General features: G+C 43.7%; 1 protein-coding gene across 1 annotated transcript in view; it reads right to left on the bottom strand.

Moving 5' to 3' along the window:
- LOC311120750 (ZZ-type zinc finger-containing protein 3-like) overlaps positions 1-19,934 on the bottom strand; it is a 49,191-nt gene that overhangs the window by 14,093 nt on the left and 15,164 nt on the right. Inside the window, exons 4-9 of the mRNA XM_084195325.1 lie at positions 18,594-18,732; positions 11,722-11,869; positions 11,417-11,538; positions 8,568-8,639; positions 3,314-3,415; positions 3,134-3,223 (exon numbers count right to left, since the gene is read on the bottom strand). Of these exons, the coding sequence (XP_084051451.1) occupies positions 3,134-3,223; positions 3,314-3,415; positions 8,568-8,639; positions 11,417-11,538; positions 11,722-11,869; positions 18,594-18,732 (673 nt within the window). The remainder of the gene's footprint in view (positions 1-3,133; positions 3,224-3,313; positions 3,416-8,567; positions 8,640-11,416; positions 11,539-11,721; positions 11,870-18,593; positions 18,733-19,934) is intronic.

Consider the following 19,934-nt stretch of genomic DNA (forward strand, 5'->3'; position numbering starts at 1 on the left):
CAGCAGCATCAACAACAGCAGCAACAACAACAGCAGCATCAACAACAGCAGCAGCATCATCAACAGCAGCAGCATCATCAACAGCAGCAGCATCATCAACAGCATCATCATCAACAACAGCAGCATCATCAACAGCATCATCATCAACAACAGCAGCATCATCATCAACAGATTTCTTCGTGTTCCTGTTTTACTTAGTTATTGAACTAAACATACAGTGGGGAAAAAAGTATTTAGTCAGCCACCAATTGTGCAAGTTCTCCCACTTAAAAAGATGAGGCCTGTAATTTTCATCATAGGTACACGTCAACTATGACAGACAAATTGAGGAAAAAAAACCCAGAAAATCACATTGTAGGATTTTTAATGAATTTATTTGCAAATTATGGTGGAAAATAAGTATTTGGTCAATAACAAAAGTTTCTCAATACTTTGTTATATACCCTTTGTTGGCAATGACACAGGTCAAACGTTTTCTGTAAGTCTTCACAAGGTTTTCACACACTGTTGCTGGTATTTTGGCCCATTCCTCCATGCAGATCTCCTCTAGAGCAGTGATGTTTTGGGGCTGTCGCTGGGCAACACAGACTTTCAACTCCCTCCAAAGATTTTCTATGGGGTTGAGATCTGGAGACTGGCTAGGCCACTCCAGGACCTTGAAATGCTTCTTACGAAGCCACTCCTTCGTTGCCAGGGCGGTGTGTTTGGGATCATTGTCATGCTGAAAGACCCAGCCACGTTTCATCTTCAATGCCCTTGCTGATGGAAGGCGGTTTTCACTCAAAATCTCACGATACATGGCCCCATTCATTCTTTCCTTTACACGGATCAGTCGTCCTGGTCCCTTTGCAGAAAAACAGCCCCAAAGCATGATGTTTCCACCCCCATGCTTCACAGTAGGCATGGTGTTCTTTGGATGCAACTCAGCATTTTTTGTCCTCCAAACACGACGAGTTGAGTTTTTACCAAAAAGTTCTATTTTTGTTTCATCTGACCATATGACATTCTCCCAATCCTCTTCTGGATCATCCAAATGACCTCTAGCAAACTTCAGACGGGCCTGAACATGTACTGGCTTAAGCAGGGGGACACGTCTGCCACTGCAGGATTTGAGTCCCTGGTGGTGTAGTGTGTTACTGATGGTAACCAGCTCTCTGCAGGTCATTCACTAGGTCCCCCCGTGTGGTTCTGGGATTTTTGCTCACCGTTCTTGTGATCATTTTGACCCCACGGGGTGAGATCTTGCGTGGAGCCCCAGATCGAGGGAGATTATCAGTGGTCTTGTATGTCTTCCATTTCCTAATAATTGCTCCCACAGTTGATTTATTCAAACCAAGCTGCTTACCTATTGCAGATTCAGTCTTCCCAGCCTGGTGCAGGTCTACAATTTTGTTTCTGGTGTCCTTTGACAGCTCTTTGGTCTTGGCCATAGTGGAGTTTGGAGTGTGACTGTTTGAGGTTGTGGACAGGTGTCTTTTATACTGATAACAAGTTCAAACAGGTGCCATTAATACAGGTAATGAGTGGAGGACAGAGGAGCCTCTTAAAGAAGAAGTTACAGGTCTGTGAGAGCCAGAAATCTTGCTTGTTTGTAGGCGACCAAATACTTATTTTCCACCATAATTTGCAAATAAATTCATTAAAAATCCTACAATGTGATTTTCTGGAGAAAAAAAATTCTCAATTTGTCTGTCATAGTTGACGTGTACCTATGATGAAAATTACAGGCCTCTCTCATCTTTTTAAGTGGGAGAAATTGCACAATTGGTGGCTGACTAAATACTTTTTTCCCCCACTGTACTTGCTGCGGATCCCACCTCTGCCACCAACTGCCCGGCAGCCAGAGGGGGGTAAAACTGATGTGATCCTTAGACTGCCTCATCCCCACACCTTCTTTTTACGCTGCTGCTACTCTCTGTTTATTATCTATGCATAGTCACTGTACCTCTACCCACATGTACATATTACCTCAATTACCTCGGCTAACCTGTGCCCCCGCACATTGACTCTGTACCGGTACCCCCTGTATAGAGCCTCCCTACTGTTATTTTATTTTACTGCTGCTCTTTAATTCTATTTTTATTTTTTTATTTTTACTTATCAATTTTTTACTTAACACTTATTTTTCTTAAAACTGCATTGTTGGTTAAGGGCTTGTCAGTAAGCATTTCACGGTAAGGTCTACACCTGTTGTATTCGGCGCATGTGGCAAATAAAATTATATTTCATAACCATTTTTTAAATGTATTTCATGAAGTTAATATTATCTCAAACGCTTCAAGGTATATACATGTGTGGTTGGGATGAAGTGGACTAGTCCATTGCCATGCATAGCTATCTACCAGTTTAGGTGTTCCTGAACTTAATTGTTTGCTACCGAGTTGGTTGCTCCGGTTTAAGCCAGGTGTGGTGAGTTAGATAGTTAGCGTGTAGTTCACCCAGGCTTTCAGTCTCCCTCAGTCTCGTTCTAATCATGTTTTATTTGATGTAAACTAAAAAGTGTACATGACTAAATATGGTCATTTAAAATAACGAACGCAATTAGCTTAAATCATGGTTTTCCATAGTGTTACGTCGTCTAATTAACAGAGTAAAGTCATTCTAATTAAATGCTCATTCTCATTGGTTAACAAGTATGGGCGGGGTTGTGGAATGTGCTCCACAGCAGTTTGTTGTGTCCTGTACGTACAGGCAGTTGATTTAGGATGTCCTGGTAGACTCTCTTTAAGTCCCTGTAAGGGGAGCGTCAGGCTCCGTTTACGGCTGGAAAAGGGGTAATGCCTTAGTTACGCCGTTTAGCATTTAGGCCTAGTCTTCCGCTGCAGTAGAACCCTATTGAGGGCCGAGCTTTTGACTCGCCGTCATCCATCATGTTTGTGAGTTTTCGTATCCTGAATGGTGCGGCTATGGACAACTTTGTTTGAGACAAGCCACGTATCCTGAAACACTGCCTCTGTAATAAATGCAAGTATTGTTTCTGTCCAAATCACAGGTCCGCCTCATTCCCACCTATCACCTCCCTTGGCTCCTCTGGGTCAGGTATCCTACTCCCCCAGGTAAACTAGGTGAGCTACAACAACATTGTGAGATGTCTGGGGGGTCAAACCCAGTAAATAAAGGAATATCCAGGTACCTTCTTGCTACACATGTTAGGGATCCTCCCGGGAACAGGGATTCCTGCTTTAGTCAGTTTGATGAAGTACTTCTGAACGCGGCTGGCCACCTGCGCGCACACACACGGAGTACAAAACGTTTAGCTCAAAGATAATACATTGTTGCGTTTAGTGTGTGTGTGCAGGTGTGTGTGTGTGACCTGTTTAGCGGTCCTGTTGCCCAGGGCGTCAGCTATCTTCTGCCAGCGTTTAGACTCCACCTCCTCAGGAGAGAACTTCAGCAGCAGATGCTCCAACTTTTTCTACACAGAAACAACTCATTTAGGATGCTCATTAATAACGTCCTACACAGAAACAACTCATTTAGGATGCTCATTAATAACGTTCTACACAGAAACAACTCATTTAGGATGCTCATTAATAACGTTCCACACAGAAACAACTCATTTAGGATGCTCATTAATAACGTTCTACACAGAAACAACTCATTTAGGATGCTCATTAATAACGTTCTACACAGAAACAACTCATTTAGGATGCTCATTAATAACGTTCTACACAGAAACAACTCATTTAGGATGCTCATTAATAACGTTCCGCACAGAAACAACTCATTTAGGATGCTCATTAATAACGTTCTACACAGAAACAACTCATTTAGGATGCTCATTAATAACGTTCCACACAGAAACAACTCATTTAGGATGCTCATTAATAACGTTCCACACAGAAACAACTCATTTAGGATGCTCATTAATAACGTTCCACACAGAAACAACTCATTTAGGATGCTCATTAATAACGTTCCACACAGAAACAACTCATTTAGGATGCTCATTAATAACGTTCCACACAGAAACAACTCATTTAGGATGCTCATTAATAACGTTCTGCACAGAAACAACTCATTTAGGATGCTCATTAATAACGTTCCACACAGAAACAACTCATTTAGGATGCTCATTAATAACGTTCTGCACAGAAACAACTCATTTAGGATGCTCATTAATAACGTTCTACACAGAAACAACTCATTTAGGATGCTCATTAATAACGTTCCACACAGAAACAACTCATTTAGGATGCTCATTAATAACGTTCTACACAGAAACAACTCATTTAGGATGCTCATTAATAACGTTCCGCACAGAAACAACTCATTTAGGATGCTCATTAATAACGTTCTACACAGAAACAACTCATTTAGGATGCTCATTAATAACGTTCCACACAGAAACAACTCATTTAGGATGCTCACTAATAACGTTCCACACAGAAACAACTCATTTAGGATGCTCATTAATAACGTTCCACACAGAAACAACTCATTTAGGATGCTCATTAATAACGTTCTACACAGAAACGACTCATTTAGGATGCTCATTAATAACGTTCCGCACAGAAACAACTCATTTAGGATGCTCATTAATAACGTTCTACACAGAAACAACTCATTTAGGATGCTCATTAATAACGTTCCACACAGAAACAACTCATTTAGGATGCTCATTAATAACGTTCCACACAGAAACAACTCATTTAGGATGCTCATTAATAACGTTCTACACAGAAACAACTCATTTAGGATGCTCATTAATAACGTTCTACACAGAAACAACTCATTTAGGATGCTCATTAATAACGTTCTACACAGAAACAACTCATTTAGGATGTTCATTAATAACGTTCTACACAGAAACAACTCATTTAGGATGCTCATTAATAACGTTCTACACAGAAACAACTCATTTAGGATGCTCATTAATAACGTTCTACACAGAAACAACTCATTTAGGATGCTCATTAATAACGTTCTACACAGAAACAACTCATTTAGGATGCTCATTAATAACGTTCCACACAGAAACAACTCATTTAGGATGCTCATTAATAACGTTCCACACAGAAACAACTCATTTAGGATGCTCATTAATAACGTTCCACACAGAAACAACTCATTTAGGATGCTCATTAATAACGTTCCACACAGAAACAACTCATTTAGGATGCTCATTAATAACGTTCTACACAGAAACAACTCATTTAGGATGCTCATTAATAACGTTCTACACAGAAACAACTCATTTAGGATGCTCATTAATAACGTTCTACACAGAAACAACTCATTTAGGATGCTCATTAATAACGTTCTACACAGAAACAACTCATTTAGGATGCTCATTAATAACGTTCTACACAGAAACAACTCATTTAGGATGCTCATTAATAACGTTCTACACAGAAACAACTCATTTAGGATGCTCATTAATAACGTTCCACACAGAAACAACTCATTTAGGATGCTCATTAATAACGTTCCACACAGAAACAACTCATTTAGGATGCTCATTAATAACGTTCCACACAGAAACAACTCATTTAGGATGCTCATTAATAACGTTCCACACAGAAACAACTCATTTAGGATGCTCATTAATAACGTTCCACACAGAAACAACTCATTTAGGATGCTCATTAATAACGTTCCACACAGAAACAACTCATTTAGGATGCTCATTAATAACGTTCCACACAGAAACAACTCATTTAGGATGCTCATTAATAACGTTCCACACAGAAACAACTCATTTAGGATGCTCATTAATAACGTTCTACACAGAAACAACTCATTTAGGATGCTCATTAATAACGTTCTACACAGAAACAACTCATTTAGGATGCTCATTAATAACGTTCTACACAGAAACAACTCATTTAGGATGCTCATTAATAACATTCTACACAGAAACAACTCATTTAGGATGCTCATTAATAACGTTCCACACAGAAACAACTCATTTAGGATGCTCATTAATAACGTTCTACACAGAAACAACTCATTTAGGATGCTCATTAATAACGTTCCACACAGAAACAACTCATTTAGGATGCTCATTAATAACGTTCTACACAGAAACAACTCATTTAGGATGCTCATTAATAACGTTCTACACAGAAACAACTCATTTAGGATGCTCATTAATAACGTTCTACACAGAAACAACTCATTTAGGATGTTCATTAATAACGTTCTACACAGAAACAACTCATTTAGGATGCTCATTAATAACGTTCTACACAGAAACAACTCATTTAGGATGCTCATTAATAACGTTCTACACAGAAACAACTCATTTAGGATGCTCATTAATAACGTTCTACACAGAAACAACTCATTTAGGATGCTCATTAATAACGTTCCACACAGAAACAACTCATTTAGGATGCTCATTAATAACGTTCCACACAGAAACAACTCATTTAGGATGCTCATTAATAACGTTCCACACAGAAACAACTCATTTAGGATGCTCATTAATAACGTTCCACACAGAAACAACTCATTTAGGATGCTCATTAATAACGTTCTACACAGAAACAACTCATTTAGGATGCTCATTAATAACGTTCTACACAGAAACAACTCATTTAGGATGCTCATTAATAACGTTCTACACAGAAACAACTCATTTAGGATGCTCATTAATAACGTTCTACACAGAAACAACTCATTTAGGATGCTCATTAATAACGTTCTACACAGAAACAACTCATTTAGGATGCTCATTAATAACGTTCTACACAGAAACAACTCATTTAGGATGCTCATTAATAACGTTCCACACAGAAACAACTCATTTAGGATGCTCATTAATAACGTTCCACACAGAAACAACTCATTTAGGATGCTCATTAATAACGTTCCACACAGAAACAACTCATTTAGGATGCTCATTAATAACGTTCCACACAGAAACAACTCATTTAGGATGCTCATTAATAACGTTCCACACAGAAACAACTCATTTAGGATGCTCATTAATAACGTTCCACACAGAAACAACTCATTTAGGATGCTCATTAATAACGTTCCACACAGAAACAACTCATTTAGGATGCTCATTAATAACGTTCCACACAGAAACAACTCATTTAGGATGCTCATTAATAACGTTCTACACAGAAACAACTCATTTAGGATGCTCATTAATAACGTTCTACACAGAAACAACTCATTTAGGATGCTCATTAATAACGTTCTACACAGAAACAACTCATTTAGGATGCTCATTAATAACGTTCTACACAGAAACAACTCATTTAGGATGCTCATTAATAACGTTCCACACAGAAACAACTCATTTAGGATGCTCATTAATAACGTTCTACACAGAAACAACTCATTTAGGATGCTCATTAATAACGTTCCACACAGAAACAACTCATTTAGGATGCTCATTAATAACGTTCCACACAGAAACAACTCATTTAGGATGCTCATTAATAACGTTCCACACAGAAACAACTCATTTAGGATGCTCATTAATAACGTTCCACACAGAAACAACTCATTTAGGATGCTCATTAATAACGTTCTACACAGAAACAACTCATTTAGGATGCTCATTAATAACGTTCTACACAGAAACAACTCATTTAGGATGCTCATTAATAACGTTCTACACAGAAACAACTCATTTAGGATGCTCATTAATAACGTTATACACAGAAACAACTCATTTAGGATGCTCATTAATAATGTTCTACACAGAAACAACTCATTTAGGATGCTCATTAATAACGTTCTACACAGAAACAACCCATTTAGGATGCTCATTAATAACGTTCCACACAGAAACAACTCATTTAGGATGCTCATTAATAACGTTCCACACAGAAACAACTCATTTAGGATGCTCATTAATAACGTTCCACACAGAAACAACTCATTTAGGATGCTCATTAATAACGTTCCACACAGAAACAACTCATTTAGGATGCTCATTAATAACGTTCCACACAGAAACAACTCATTTAGGATGCTCATTAATAACGTTCCACACAGAAACAACTCATTTAGGATGCTCATTAATAACGTTCTACACAGAAACAACTCATTTAGGATGCTCATTAATAACGTTCTACACAGAAACAACTCATTTAGGATGCTCATTAATAACGTTCTACACAGAAACAACTCATTTAGGATGCTCATTAATAACGTTCTACACAGAAACAACTCATTTAGGATGCTCATTAATAACGTTCCACACAGAAACAACTCATTTAGGATGCTCATTAATAACGTTCTACACAGAAACAACTCATTTAGGATGCTCATTAATAACGTTCCACACAGAAACAACTCATTTAGGATGCTCATTAATAACGTTCCACACAGAAACAACTCATTTAGGATGCTCATTAATAACGTTCTACACAGAAACAACTCATTTAGGATGCTCATTAATAACGTTCTACACAGAAACAACTTATTTAGGATGCTCATTAATAACGTTCTGGTAACAAACAAAAAAAAGATAACGCTTGAAAGAGAGGATCTCGAATCTGTATGGTATTGTTCTACGCTCTTGGCTGAGACATCTGTGAGATTTAAATGAGTCAAAATTCATTTATTTATTCTTTGTAAAATAAAGAATTTCCCGTCAGTACCTGCTCCTCCACGGTCCACAGCTGGTTGAAGGTGTCAGGTTTACTCTGGTGACACAGCCTCCCTCGGATCATCTGGAGACAGAGAGACATGTTAGAGACAGACGGGTAGACAGACAGACAGACAGGCAGGCATGCAGACGCCCTTGGATCATCTGGAGACAGAGAGACAGGTCATGTTTAAGACTGCGGAAGGATCCCCAATATGGTTCAGAAGTTGAACATGTCTATACACTGAGTGTACAAAACATTAAAGAACACCTGCAAGCTGTGATCCTTATTGATGTCACCTGTTAAATCCACTTCAAATCAGTGTAGATGAAGGAGGAGGAGACCGGTTAAAGAAGGATTTTTAAAGCCTTGAGACAATTGAGATATGGATTGTGCCAGGCACACCGGTTTGAATGTGTCAAGAACTGCAACGCTGCTGGGTTTTTCACGCTCAACAGTTTCCCGTGTGTATCAAGAATGGTCCATCACCCAAATGACATCCAGCCAACTTGACACAACTGTGGGAAGCACTGGAGTCAACATGGGCCAGCATCCCTGTGGAACGCTTTCGACACCTTGTAGAGTCCATGCCCTGACGAATTGAGGCTGTTCTGAGGGCAAAAGGGGGGGGGGGGGGTCCTTAATGTTTGGTATACTCAGTGTATACTACGAATATATATTTTTTTACTGAATACTTTTCATACTTTTATTAGTAAATGTCATGAGCGATTGCAAGTTAACATTTCACTGTGTACACTTTTCTTTATCCTGTGCATGTGACAAATAAACGTAGATTTCAAGAGTGCCTTGGTTTTTCAAGATTAGAAATAAACCCTCAAACCAAATACTGCTGCGTATCCACATAGTACACCGAGTCTGCTCCATTCCGACTGACTGGTAAACACGTCAAGTCAAATAAATATCACGTTCGAAAGACAAAGCATGTCAAGTCCACTGTGAGTAACTTTCTGAGAATCCATCCATCGTCTTTTTCTGCTAGCCCTGACACTACTAAGTTTGACTGACTACAGTGCATTCGGAAAGTATTCAGACCCCCCTTGACTTTTTCCACATTTCGTTACAGCCTTATTCTAAAATTGATTAAATTGTTATTTTTTTATTTTTTTATTTTTTTACACACAGTACCCCATAATGACAAAGCAAAAACAGGTTTTTAGAAATGTTTGCAAATGTATTACAAACAAAAAACTGAAATATCACATTTACATAAGTATTCAGACCCTTTACTCAGTACTCTGTTGAAGCACCTTTGGCAGCGATTGCAGCCTCATGTCTTCTTGAGTTTCTCCCAAAATATCCTCTGTGTAAAACGTTAAAAAAAGCAGTTAAATTCTACAACCAACTAAAAGGAAGCGATTCCCAAACCTTCCATAACAAAGCCATCACCTACAGAGAGATGAACCTGGAGAAGAGTCCCCTAAGCAAGCTGGTCCTGGGGCTCTGTTCACAAACAGACCCCACAGAGCCCCAGGACAGCAACACAATTAGACCCAACCAAATCATGAGAAAACAAAAAGAGAATTACTTGACACATTGGAAAGTATCAACAACAAAACAGAGCAAACTAGAATGCTATTTGGCCCTAAACAGAGAGTACACAGTGGCAGAATACCTGACCACTGTGACTGACCCAAACTTAAGGAAAGCTTTGACTATGTACAGACTCAGTGAGCATAGCCTAGCTATTGAGAAAGGCCACCGTAGGCAGACCTGGCTCTCAAGAGAAGACAGGCTATGTGCACACTGCCCACAAAATGAGCTGGAAACTGAGCTGAACTTCCTAACCTCCTGCCAAATGTATGACCATATTAGAGACACATATTTCCCTCAGATTACAAAGACTCACTAAGAATTCGAAAACAAACCCAATTTTGATAAACTCCCTTATCTACCGGGTGAAAAACCACAGTGTGCCATCACAGCTGCAAGATTTGTGACCTGTTGCCACAAGAAAAGGGCAACCAGTGAAGAACAAACACCATTGTAAATATAACCCATATTTATGTTTATTTATTTTCCCATTTGTACTTTAACTATTTGCACATTGTTACAGCACTGTATATAGCCATCATATGACATTTGAAATGTCTTTATTCTTTTGGAACTTTTGTGAGTGTAATGTTTACTGTTGTTTATTTCACTTTTGTTTATTATCCATTTCACTTGCTTTGGCAATATGTTTCCCATGCCAATAAAGCCCCTTAAATTGAATTGAGAGCGAGAGACAGTGTGACTAATAAAAGATGTGAGAGAGAGAGAGAGTGACTAATGAAAATGTGAGAGAGAGAGAGAGAGAGAGAGAGTGAGAGAGAGTGACTAATGAAGATGTGTGAGAGAGAGCGAGAGAGAGTGACTAATGAAGATGTGAGAGAGAGAGTGACTAATGAAGATGTGAGAGAGAGAGAGTGACTAATGAAGGTGAGGTGAGGTGTGTGTGTGTGTGTGTGTGTGTGTGTGTGTGTGTGTGTTCGGAGACAAGGTGCAGTAAAACGGCAATAACTTTTGTGAGCTCTTTATAAGCAATTAGTAGAGAAAGGAGGCAGTTGTGCCCTAGCTACAGGGCTTTGGGTTAACCTGTGGGTTATACCTGTGGGTTATACCTGTGGGTTAACAGTGGGTTATACCTGTGGGTTAACAGTGGGTTATACCTGTGGGTTAACAGTGGGTTATACCTGTGGGTTAACGTTGGGTTATACCTGTGGGTTAACAGTGGGTTATACCTGTGGGTTAACAGTGGGTTATACCTGTGGGTTAACAGTGGGTTATACCTGTGGGTTAACGTTGGGTTATACCTGTGGGTTAACAGTGGGTTATACCTGTGGGTTAACAGTGGGTTATACCTGTGAGTTGCTGCTGTTCTCAGGAGCGTCACTAGAGGGCAGAGCAGAGTACAGGGTTGACGGTTCACCCTCCTCCTCCTTCTTGGGATCCAGAGGGCTTTTTGGTCGGACTGGTAACCTAACTATAGGAAAACAATATATCATATTGATTTATCATATTGATTTATAAATACATGATTTAGCACTATTTCATGAAACAACAAAGCTGTTAAGCATTTCCAAAACAAATTCCATATATTCTAATGAGGAAATAAACTAAATGAATCAATCAACTAAATCAATATCTGCCATAACAGTCAACTCACCCTTATCGAATATAAGTTTGAGCCTCCTGGTTTTGCGTTTCTTGTCACAGAACTCCCCCTCGAAGTCTCCCAGCCCCGAGGTGTACTGGTCCCATGAGATGTCTGGCAGCTGAACCACTCTCTGGGGCCGCGGCAGGTCCAACTCCACCTGGGGGTCAAAGGTAAGGGGTCAGAGGTCAGGCAGCTGAACCACTCTCTGGGGCCGCGGCAGGTCCAACTCCACCTGGGGGTCAAAGGTAAGGGGTCAGAGGTCAGGCAGCTGAACCACTCTCTGGGGCCGCGGCAGGTCCAACTCCACCTGGGGGTCAAAGGTAAGGGGTCAGAGGTCAGGCAGCTGAACCACTCTCTGGGGCCGCGGCAGGTCCAACTCCACCTGGGGGTCAGAGGTCAGGCAGCTGAACCACTCTCTGGGGCCGCGGCAGGTCCAACTCCACCTGAGGTTAGAGATCAGGGGTCAACAGGAAGTGGCCTCATAGAATTAGATAAAGGTCACCAGGACCCATGTATGGGCAGGAAACATGGGAACTAGCTCCTCAAAAGTAGACTTTGGCCGAACGTTGTTCTTTGTCAGCCAAGATGAGCAGCTGAAACCTTCCATGTGTCACGGTTTCGGCCGAGGCTGCCTCTCTTCCCGGTTTCGGCCGAGGCTGCCTCTCTTCCCGGTTTCGGCCGAGGCCGCCTCTCTTCCCGGTTTCGGCCGAGGCCGCCTCTCTTCCCGGTTTCGGCCGAGGCTGCCTCTCTTCCCGGTTTCGGCCGAGGCTGCCTCTCTTCCTGGCTCGGCAAGGCTGCCTCTCTTCCCGGTTTCGGCCGAGGCTGCCTCTCTTCCCGGTTTCGGCCGAGGCTGCCTCTCTTCCCGGTTTCGGCCGAGGCTGCCTCTCTTCCCGGTTTCGGCAGAGGCTGCCTCTCTTCCCGGTTTCGGCCGAGGCTGCCTCTCTTCCCGGTTTCGGCCGAGGCTGCCTCTCTTCCCGGTTTCGGCCGAGGCTGCCTCTCTTCCCGGTTTCGGCCGAGGCTGCCTCTCTTCCCGGTTTCGGCCGAGGCTGCCTCTCTTCCCGGCTCGGGCAGGCTGCCTCTCTTCCCGGTTTCGGCCGAGGCTGCCTCTCTTCCCGGTTTCGGCCGAGGCTGCCTCTCTTCCCGGTTTCGGCCGAGGCTGCCTCTCTTCCCGGTTTCGGCCGAGGCTGCCTCTCTTCCCGGTTTCGGCCGAGGCTGCCTCTCTTCCTGGCTCGGGCAGGCTGCCTCTCTTCCCGGTTTCGGCCGAGGCTGCCTCTCTTCCCGGTTTCGGCCGAGGCTGCCTCTCTTCCCGGTTTCGGCCGAGGCTGCCTCTCTTCCCGGTTTCGGCCGAGGCTGCCTCTCTTCCTGGCTCGGGCAGGCTGCCTCTCTTCCCGGTTTCGGCCGAGGCTGCCTCTCTTCCCGGTTTCGGCCGAGGCTGCCTCTCTTCCCGGTTTCGGCCGAGGCTGCCTCTCTTCCCGGTTTCGGCCGAGGCTGCCCCTCTTCCCGGTTTCGGCCGAGGCTGCCTCTCTTCCCGGTTTCGGCCGAGGCTGCCTCTCCTCCTGGCTCGGGCAGGCTGCCTCTCTTCCCGGTTTCGGCCGAGGCTGCCTCTCTTCCTGGCTCGGGCAGGCTTCGGCGGTCGTCGTCTCCGGAGTACTAGCTGCCACCGTTGTATGTTTCGATGTTCGTTTGGTTTTGTCTTGATGTTGTACACCTGTTATCGTTTAGCGTTAATTATTGTCCTATAAGTTCTCGTTGTGTTTGTCAGGTGTTGTGTGTGATTGCGCTACTGTTGGTTGTCTGTGCTTCGTTGTTTCCTCCTCTGTTTGAGAGAGGGTTCTCGCACATGTTAGTGCGCATTTTGTTTTACGCCTGTGTGCGTATTTTCTCGCCTCCGGGCTTTTTTGGCTCGTGTTCAAAGTGATTGTTCACTAAAGTCTTTTGGACAAAGTTTCTGCGTCCTGCGCCTGATTCCTGCACCAACCCACCTACAGCATCCACTGACACCATGTGAACCACCTGGAGCGACAGCCTCTTGTTGTGGATAAACGGAGGGAGAGCTGGATGGGGTTTGTATAAGAAAACCTTGTGATTAAATGTCGTTTTGCCAATCGATTAGTGTATTTTTTGTCCGAGCATGTGTTTCTCATTACATTAGCATTTCTTCAAGTTCCTGTACAAAGTACAGTGTTTCTTTAAATAAAGTGTTTTCAACCCATAACAAATGACTAAGACAAGATCAAAGATGGCTACAAGGTAAGCTAGTCTTTTGTCTTTTATTATGTTTCAATTTGATAATTGTCCTCATACTCCCCATTTAACCATTTTAGAATATCATTACCGTAACTGTGTAATACTTAATGTTGGAGAAAATGTTTTGTTTCAACTATTTCCAGCAGAATATATTACAGAGAGCATGAATTGATTATGTATTTTTCATTTTGCTTAGTCATAATGGCTTCTGCCATTGTTAGCTAAATTTGCTAGGGCTTCTCATTCCGTTAATGGCCAATTCTCATTGCCATATTTTATTTCACCTTTATTTGACACGGTCCCCCTGTTCCTAGCTCCTAGACATCTTTGCAATAGGTATTAATGCACTGTTAGAGCTATGAACATAAACATTTCGCTACACCCGCGATAAGATCTGCAAAATATGTGATAACATATGTTTCCCATGCCAATAAAGCTCTTTGAATAGAATTAAGAGAGAGAGAGACGGACAAAAGGAGAGAGAGCAAGCGAGAGAGAGACAGAGACAGAGAGAGACAGAGAAAGAGAGAGAGAGAGACAGAGAGAGACAGAGAGTGTTACTGTAATCCTGAATATTATCATCACAAGGCTTTCTAATACAAACACCCCAACCCAGAGAGAGACCATATAGAGCAACTGGCCCAACCCAGAGAGAGACCATAAAGAGCAACTGGCCCAACCCAGAGAGAGACCCTATAGAGCAACTGGCCCAACCCAGAGAGAGACCCTATAGAGCAACTGGCCCAACCCAGAGAGAGACCCTATAGAGCAACTGGCCCAACCCAGAGAGAGACCCTATAGAGCAACTGGCCCAACCCAGAGAGAGACCCTATAGAGCAACTGGCCCAACCCAGAGAGAGACCCTATAGAGCAACTGGCCCAACCCAGAGAGAGACCATATAGAGCAACTGGCCCAACCCAGAGAGAGACCCTATAGAGCAACTGGCCCAACCCAGAGAGAGACCCTATAGAGCAACTGGCCCAACCCAGAGAGAGACCATATAGAGCAACTGGCCCAACCCAGAGAGAGACCATTTAGAGCAACTGGCCCAACCCAGAGAGAGACCCTTTAGAGAAACTGGCCCAAAAGCACAAGCTAAATTCAACAATTCCACCATCAATATTAAAATTAAAACAAATAGAAATCTCTATCCAAAATTCATACACTAATCTATGGCAAAACGAAATTCTGTTTAATCACAAACTTCAAACGTTACCAAATTCTAAACAGAGATATCAAATTAGCACAACGTCAAAATCAAATATTTCAAACAAAGACGTTAATAATGTTGAGACTGAGTGACCATAGCCTGGCAAGAGAGACGGGATGCCAAAACTAAACACGGACAGGCAGAGAAGAGAGACGGGATGCCAAAACTAAACACGGACAGGCAGAGAAGAGAGACGGGATGCCAAAACTAAACACGGACAGGCAGAGAAGAGAGACGGGATGCCAAAACTAAACAAGGACAGGCAGAGAAGAGAGACGGGATGCCAAAACTAAACAAGGACAGGCAGAGAAGAGAGACGAGATGCCAAAACTAAACAAGGACAGGCAGAGAAGAGAGACGGGATGCCAAAACTAAACAAGGACAGGCAGAGAAGAGAGACGGGATGCCAAAACTAATCAAGGACAGGCAGAGAAGAGAGACGGGATGCCAAAACTAAACACGGACAGGCAGAGAAGAGAGACGGGATGCCAAAACTAAACAAGGACAGGCAGAGAAGAGAGACGGGATGCCAAAACTAAACAAGGACAGGCAGAGAAGAGAGACGGGATGCCAAAACTAAACAAGGACAGGCAGAGAAGAGAGACGGGATGCCAAAACTAATCAAGGACAGGCAGAGAAGAGAGACGGGATGCCAAAACTAAACACGGACAGGCAGAGAAGAGAGACGGGATGCCAAAACTAAACACGGACAGGCAGAGAAGAGAGACGGGATGCCAAAACTAAACAAGGACAGGCAGAGAAGAGAGACGGGATGCCAAAACTAAACACGGACAGGCAGAGAAGAGAGACGGGATGCCAAAACTAAACACGGACAGGCAGAGAAGAGAGACGGGATGCCAAAACTAAACACGGACAGGCAGAGAAGAGAGACGGGATGCCAAAACTAAACACGGACAGGCAGAGAAGAGAGACGGGATGCCAAAACTAATCAAGGACAGGCAGAGAAGAGAGACGGGATGCCAAAACTAAACACGGACAGGCAGAGAAGAGAGACGGGATGCCAAAACTAAACACGGACAGGCAGAGAAGAGAGACGGGATGCCAAAACTAAACACGGACAGGCAGAGAAGAGAGACGGGATGCCAAAACTAAACAAGGACAGGCAGAGAAGAGAGACGGGATGCCAAAACTAAACAAGGACAGGCAGAGAAGAGAGACGGGATGCCAAAACTAAACAAGGACAGGCAGAGAAGAGAGACGGGATGCCAAAACTAAACAAGGACAGGCAGAGAAGAGAGACGGGATGCCAAAACTAAACAAGGACAGGCAGAGAAGAGAGACGGGATGCCAAAACTAAACAAGGACAGGCAGAGAAGAGAGACGGGATGCCAAAACTAATCAAGGACAGGCAGAGAAGAGAGACGGGATGCCAAAACTAAACAAGGACAGGCAGAGAAGAGAGACGGGATGCCAAAACTAAACACGGACAGGCAGAGAAGAGAGACGGGATGCCAAAACGAAACAAGGACAGGCAGAGAAGAGAGACGGGATGCCAAAACTAAACACGGACAGGCAGAGAAGAGAGACGGGATGCCAAAACTAAACAAGGACAGGCAGAGAAGAGAGACGGGATGCCAAAACTAAACAAGGACATTCAGAGAAGAGAGACGGGATGCCAAAACTAAACACGGACAGGCAGAGAAGAGAGACGGGATGCCAAAACTAAACACGGACAGGCAGAGAAGAGAGACGGGATGCCAAAACTAAACACGGACAGGCAGAGAAGAGAGACGGGATGCCAAAACGAAACAAGGACAGGCAGAGAAGAGAGACGGGATGCCAAAACGAAACAAGGACAGGCAGAGAAGAGAGACGGGATGCCAAAACTAAACACGGACAGGCAGAGAAGAGAGACGGGATGCCAAAACTAAACACGGACAGGCAGAGAAGAGAGACGGGATGCCAAAACTAAACACGGACAGGCAGAGAAGAGAGACGGGATGCCAAAACTAAACACGGACAGGCAGAGAAGAGAGACGCGATGCCAAAACGAAACACGGACAGGCAGAGAAGAGAGACGGGATGCCAAAACTAAACAAGGACAGGCAGAGAAGAGAGACTTTGTGGGGAAGCAGAGGAAGAGCTTCTCTTCTGACTGCACTGCTCCACATCTGACTCAGGGGGTATTCATCTGACTCAGGGGGTATTCATCTGACTCAGGGGGTATTCATCTGACTCAGGGGGTATTCATCTGACTCAGGGGGTATTCATCTGACTCAGGGGGTATTCATCATTACATTTGAAGAACGAATTGCAGGATTTCTTAAACTGCATGTTGAGGAGAAAATCCAAAATGTTCTAGGAGAAAACGTAGACAGCAGACCTTGTTATAGGAGAAAACGTAGACAGCAGACCTTGTTATAGGAGAAAATGTAGACAGCAGACCTTGTTCTAGGAGAAAACGTAGACAGCAGACCTTGTTATAGGAGAAAACGTAGACAGCAGACCTTGTTATAGGAGAAAACGTAGACAGCAGACCTTGTTATAGGAGAAAACGTAGACAGCAGACCTTGTTCTAGGAGAAAACGTAGACAGCAGACCTTGCAGCAGAGTATGTCCTGGTCTGTTATTATAGAATAGCTTGTTTGTGTTATTTGTAATTTTTTCATGGATTAATTTAGTTTTTTTTCCTTCTGTAGGTAATTATTAATATAACCCATCATATACCTGTTATAACCCATCATATACCTGTTATTACCATCACCTACCCGTTATTACCCATCATATACCTGTTATTACCCATCACCTACCCGTTATTACACATCACCTACCCGTTATTACCCATCACCTACCTGTTATTACCCATCACCTACCCGTTATTACCCATCACCTACCCGTTATTACCCATCATATACCTGTTATTACCCATCACCTACCCGTTATTACCCATCACCTACCTGTTATTACCCATCACCTACCCGTTATTACCCATCACCTACCCGTTATTACCCATCACCTACCCGTTATTACCCATCACCTACCCGTTATTACCCATCACCTACCCGTTATTACCCATCACCTACCCGTTATTACCCATCACCTACCCGTTATTACCCATCACCTACCCGTTATTACCCATCACCTACCCGTTATTACCCATCACCTACCCATTATTACCCATCACCTACCCGTTATTACCCATCACCTACCCGTTATTACCCATCACCTACCCGTTATTACCCATTTATTACCCATCACCTACCCGTTATTACCCATCATATACCTATTAGAATTCTGATTATACAGTACCTGTTTCTGCAGCCAAGGGTGAGGGTTACTAGTATTATTATTACTACTACAACGCTTCTATACCGTACACCAGCTGATTCTGCAGGGTTAAGAGTTACAACGCATCATACACCGGTTATAACAGGCTATAACCTATCATGTAAAGTACAGTACCTGTTTCTGCAGCTGCTCCACAAAGCTGACGGGGTCTTGGAGAGCTTCTCTCTGATGTCTGGCCAGACGCTCCAAGTCCAGTATCCCCTGAGTTCTCTGGGCCTCCAACACCCCCACAGTCTGGAGTAACCTCTGGTAACTGGTGGAGGGGGAGAGAGAGGACAACATGCATCAGAGAATCCAACCACCAGCACCTGGAGTAACCTCTGGTAACTGGTGGAGGGGGAGAGAGAGGACAACATGCATCAGAGAATCCAACCACCAGCACCTGGAGTAACCTCTGGTAACTGGTGGAGGGGGAGAGAGAGGACAACATGCATCAGAGAATCCAACCACCAGCACCTGGAGTAACCTCTGGTAACTGGTGGAGGGAGAGAGAGGACAACATGCATCAGAGAATCCAACCACCAGCACCTGGAGTAACCTCTGGTAACTGGTGGAGGGGGAGAGAGAGGACAACATGCATCAGAGAATCCAACCACCAGCACCTGGAGTAACCTCTGGTAACTGGTGGAGGGGGAGAGAGAGGACAACATGCATCAGAGAATCCAACCACCAGCACCTGGAGTAACCTCTGGTAACTGGTGGAGGGGGAGAGAGAGGACAACATGCATCAGAGAATCCAACCACCAGCACCTGGAGTAACCTCTGGTAACTGGTGGAGGGAGAGAGAGGACAACATGCATCAGAGAATCCAACCACCAGCACCTGGAGTAACCTCTGGTAACTGGTGGAGGGGGAGAGAGAGGACAACATGCATCAGAGAATCCAACCACCAGCACCTGGAGTAACCTCTGGTAACTGGTGGAGGGGGAGAGAGAGGACAACATGCATCAGAGAATCCAACCACCAGCACCTGGAGTAACCTCTGGTAACTGGTGGAGGGGGAGAGAGAGGACAACATGCATCAGAGAATCCAACCACCAGCACCTGGAGTAACCTCTGGTAACTGGTGGAGGGAGAGAGAGGACAACATGCATCAGAGAATCCAACCACCAGCACCTGGAGTAACCTCTGGTAACTGGTGGAGGGGGAGAGAGGACAACATGCATCAGAGAATCCAACCACCAGCACCTGGAGTAACCTCTGGTAACTGGTGGAGGGGGAGAGAGAGGACAACATGCATCAGAGAATCCAACCACCAGCACCTGGAGTAACCTCTGGTAACTGGTGGAGGGAGAGAGAGGACAACATGCATCAGAGAATCCAACCACCAGCACCTGGAGTAACCTCTGGTAACTGGTGGAGGGAGAGAGAGGACAACATGCATCAGAGAATCCAACCACCAGCACCTGGAGTAACCTCTGGTAACTGGTGGAGGGGGAGAGAGAGGACAACATG

Source organism: Coregonus lavaretus, assembly GCF_964263955.1.
Source record: "Coregonus lavaretus genome assembly, contig: HAP1_SCAFFOLD_436, whole genome shotgun sequence".
NCBI lineage: Eukaryota > Metazoa > Chordata > Actinopteri > Salmoniformes > Salmonidae > Coregonus > Coregonus lavaretus.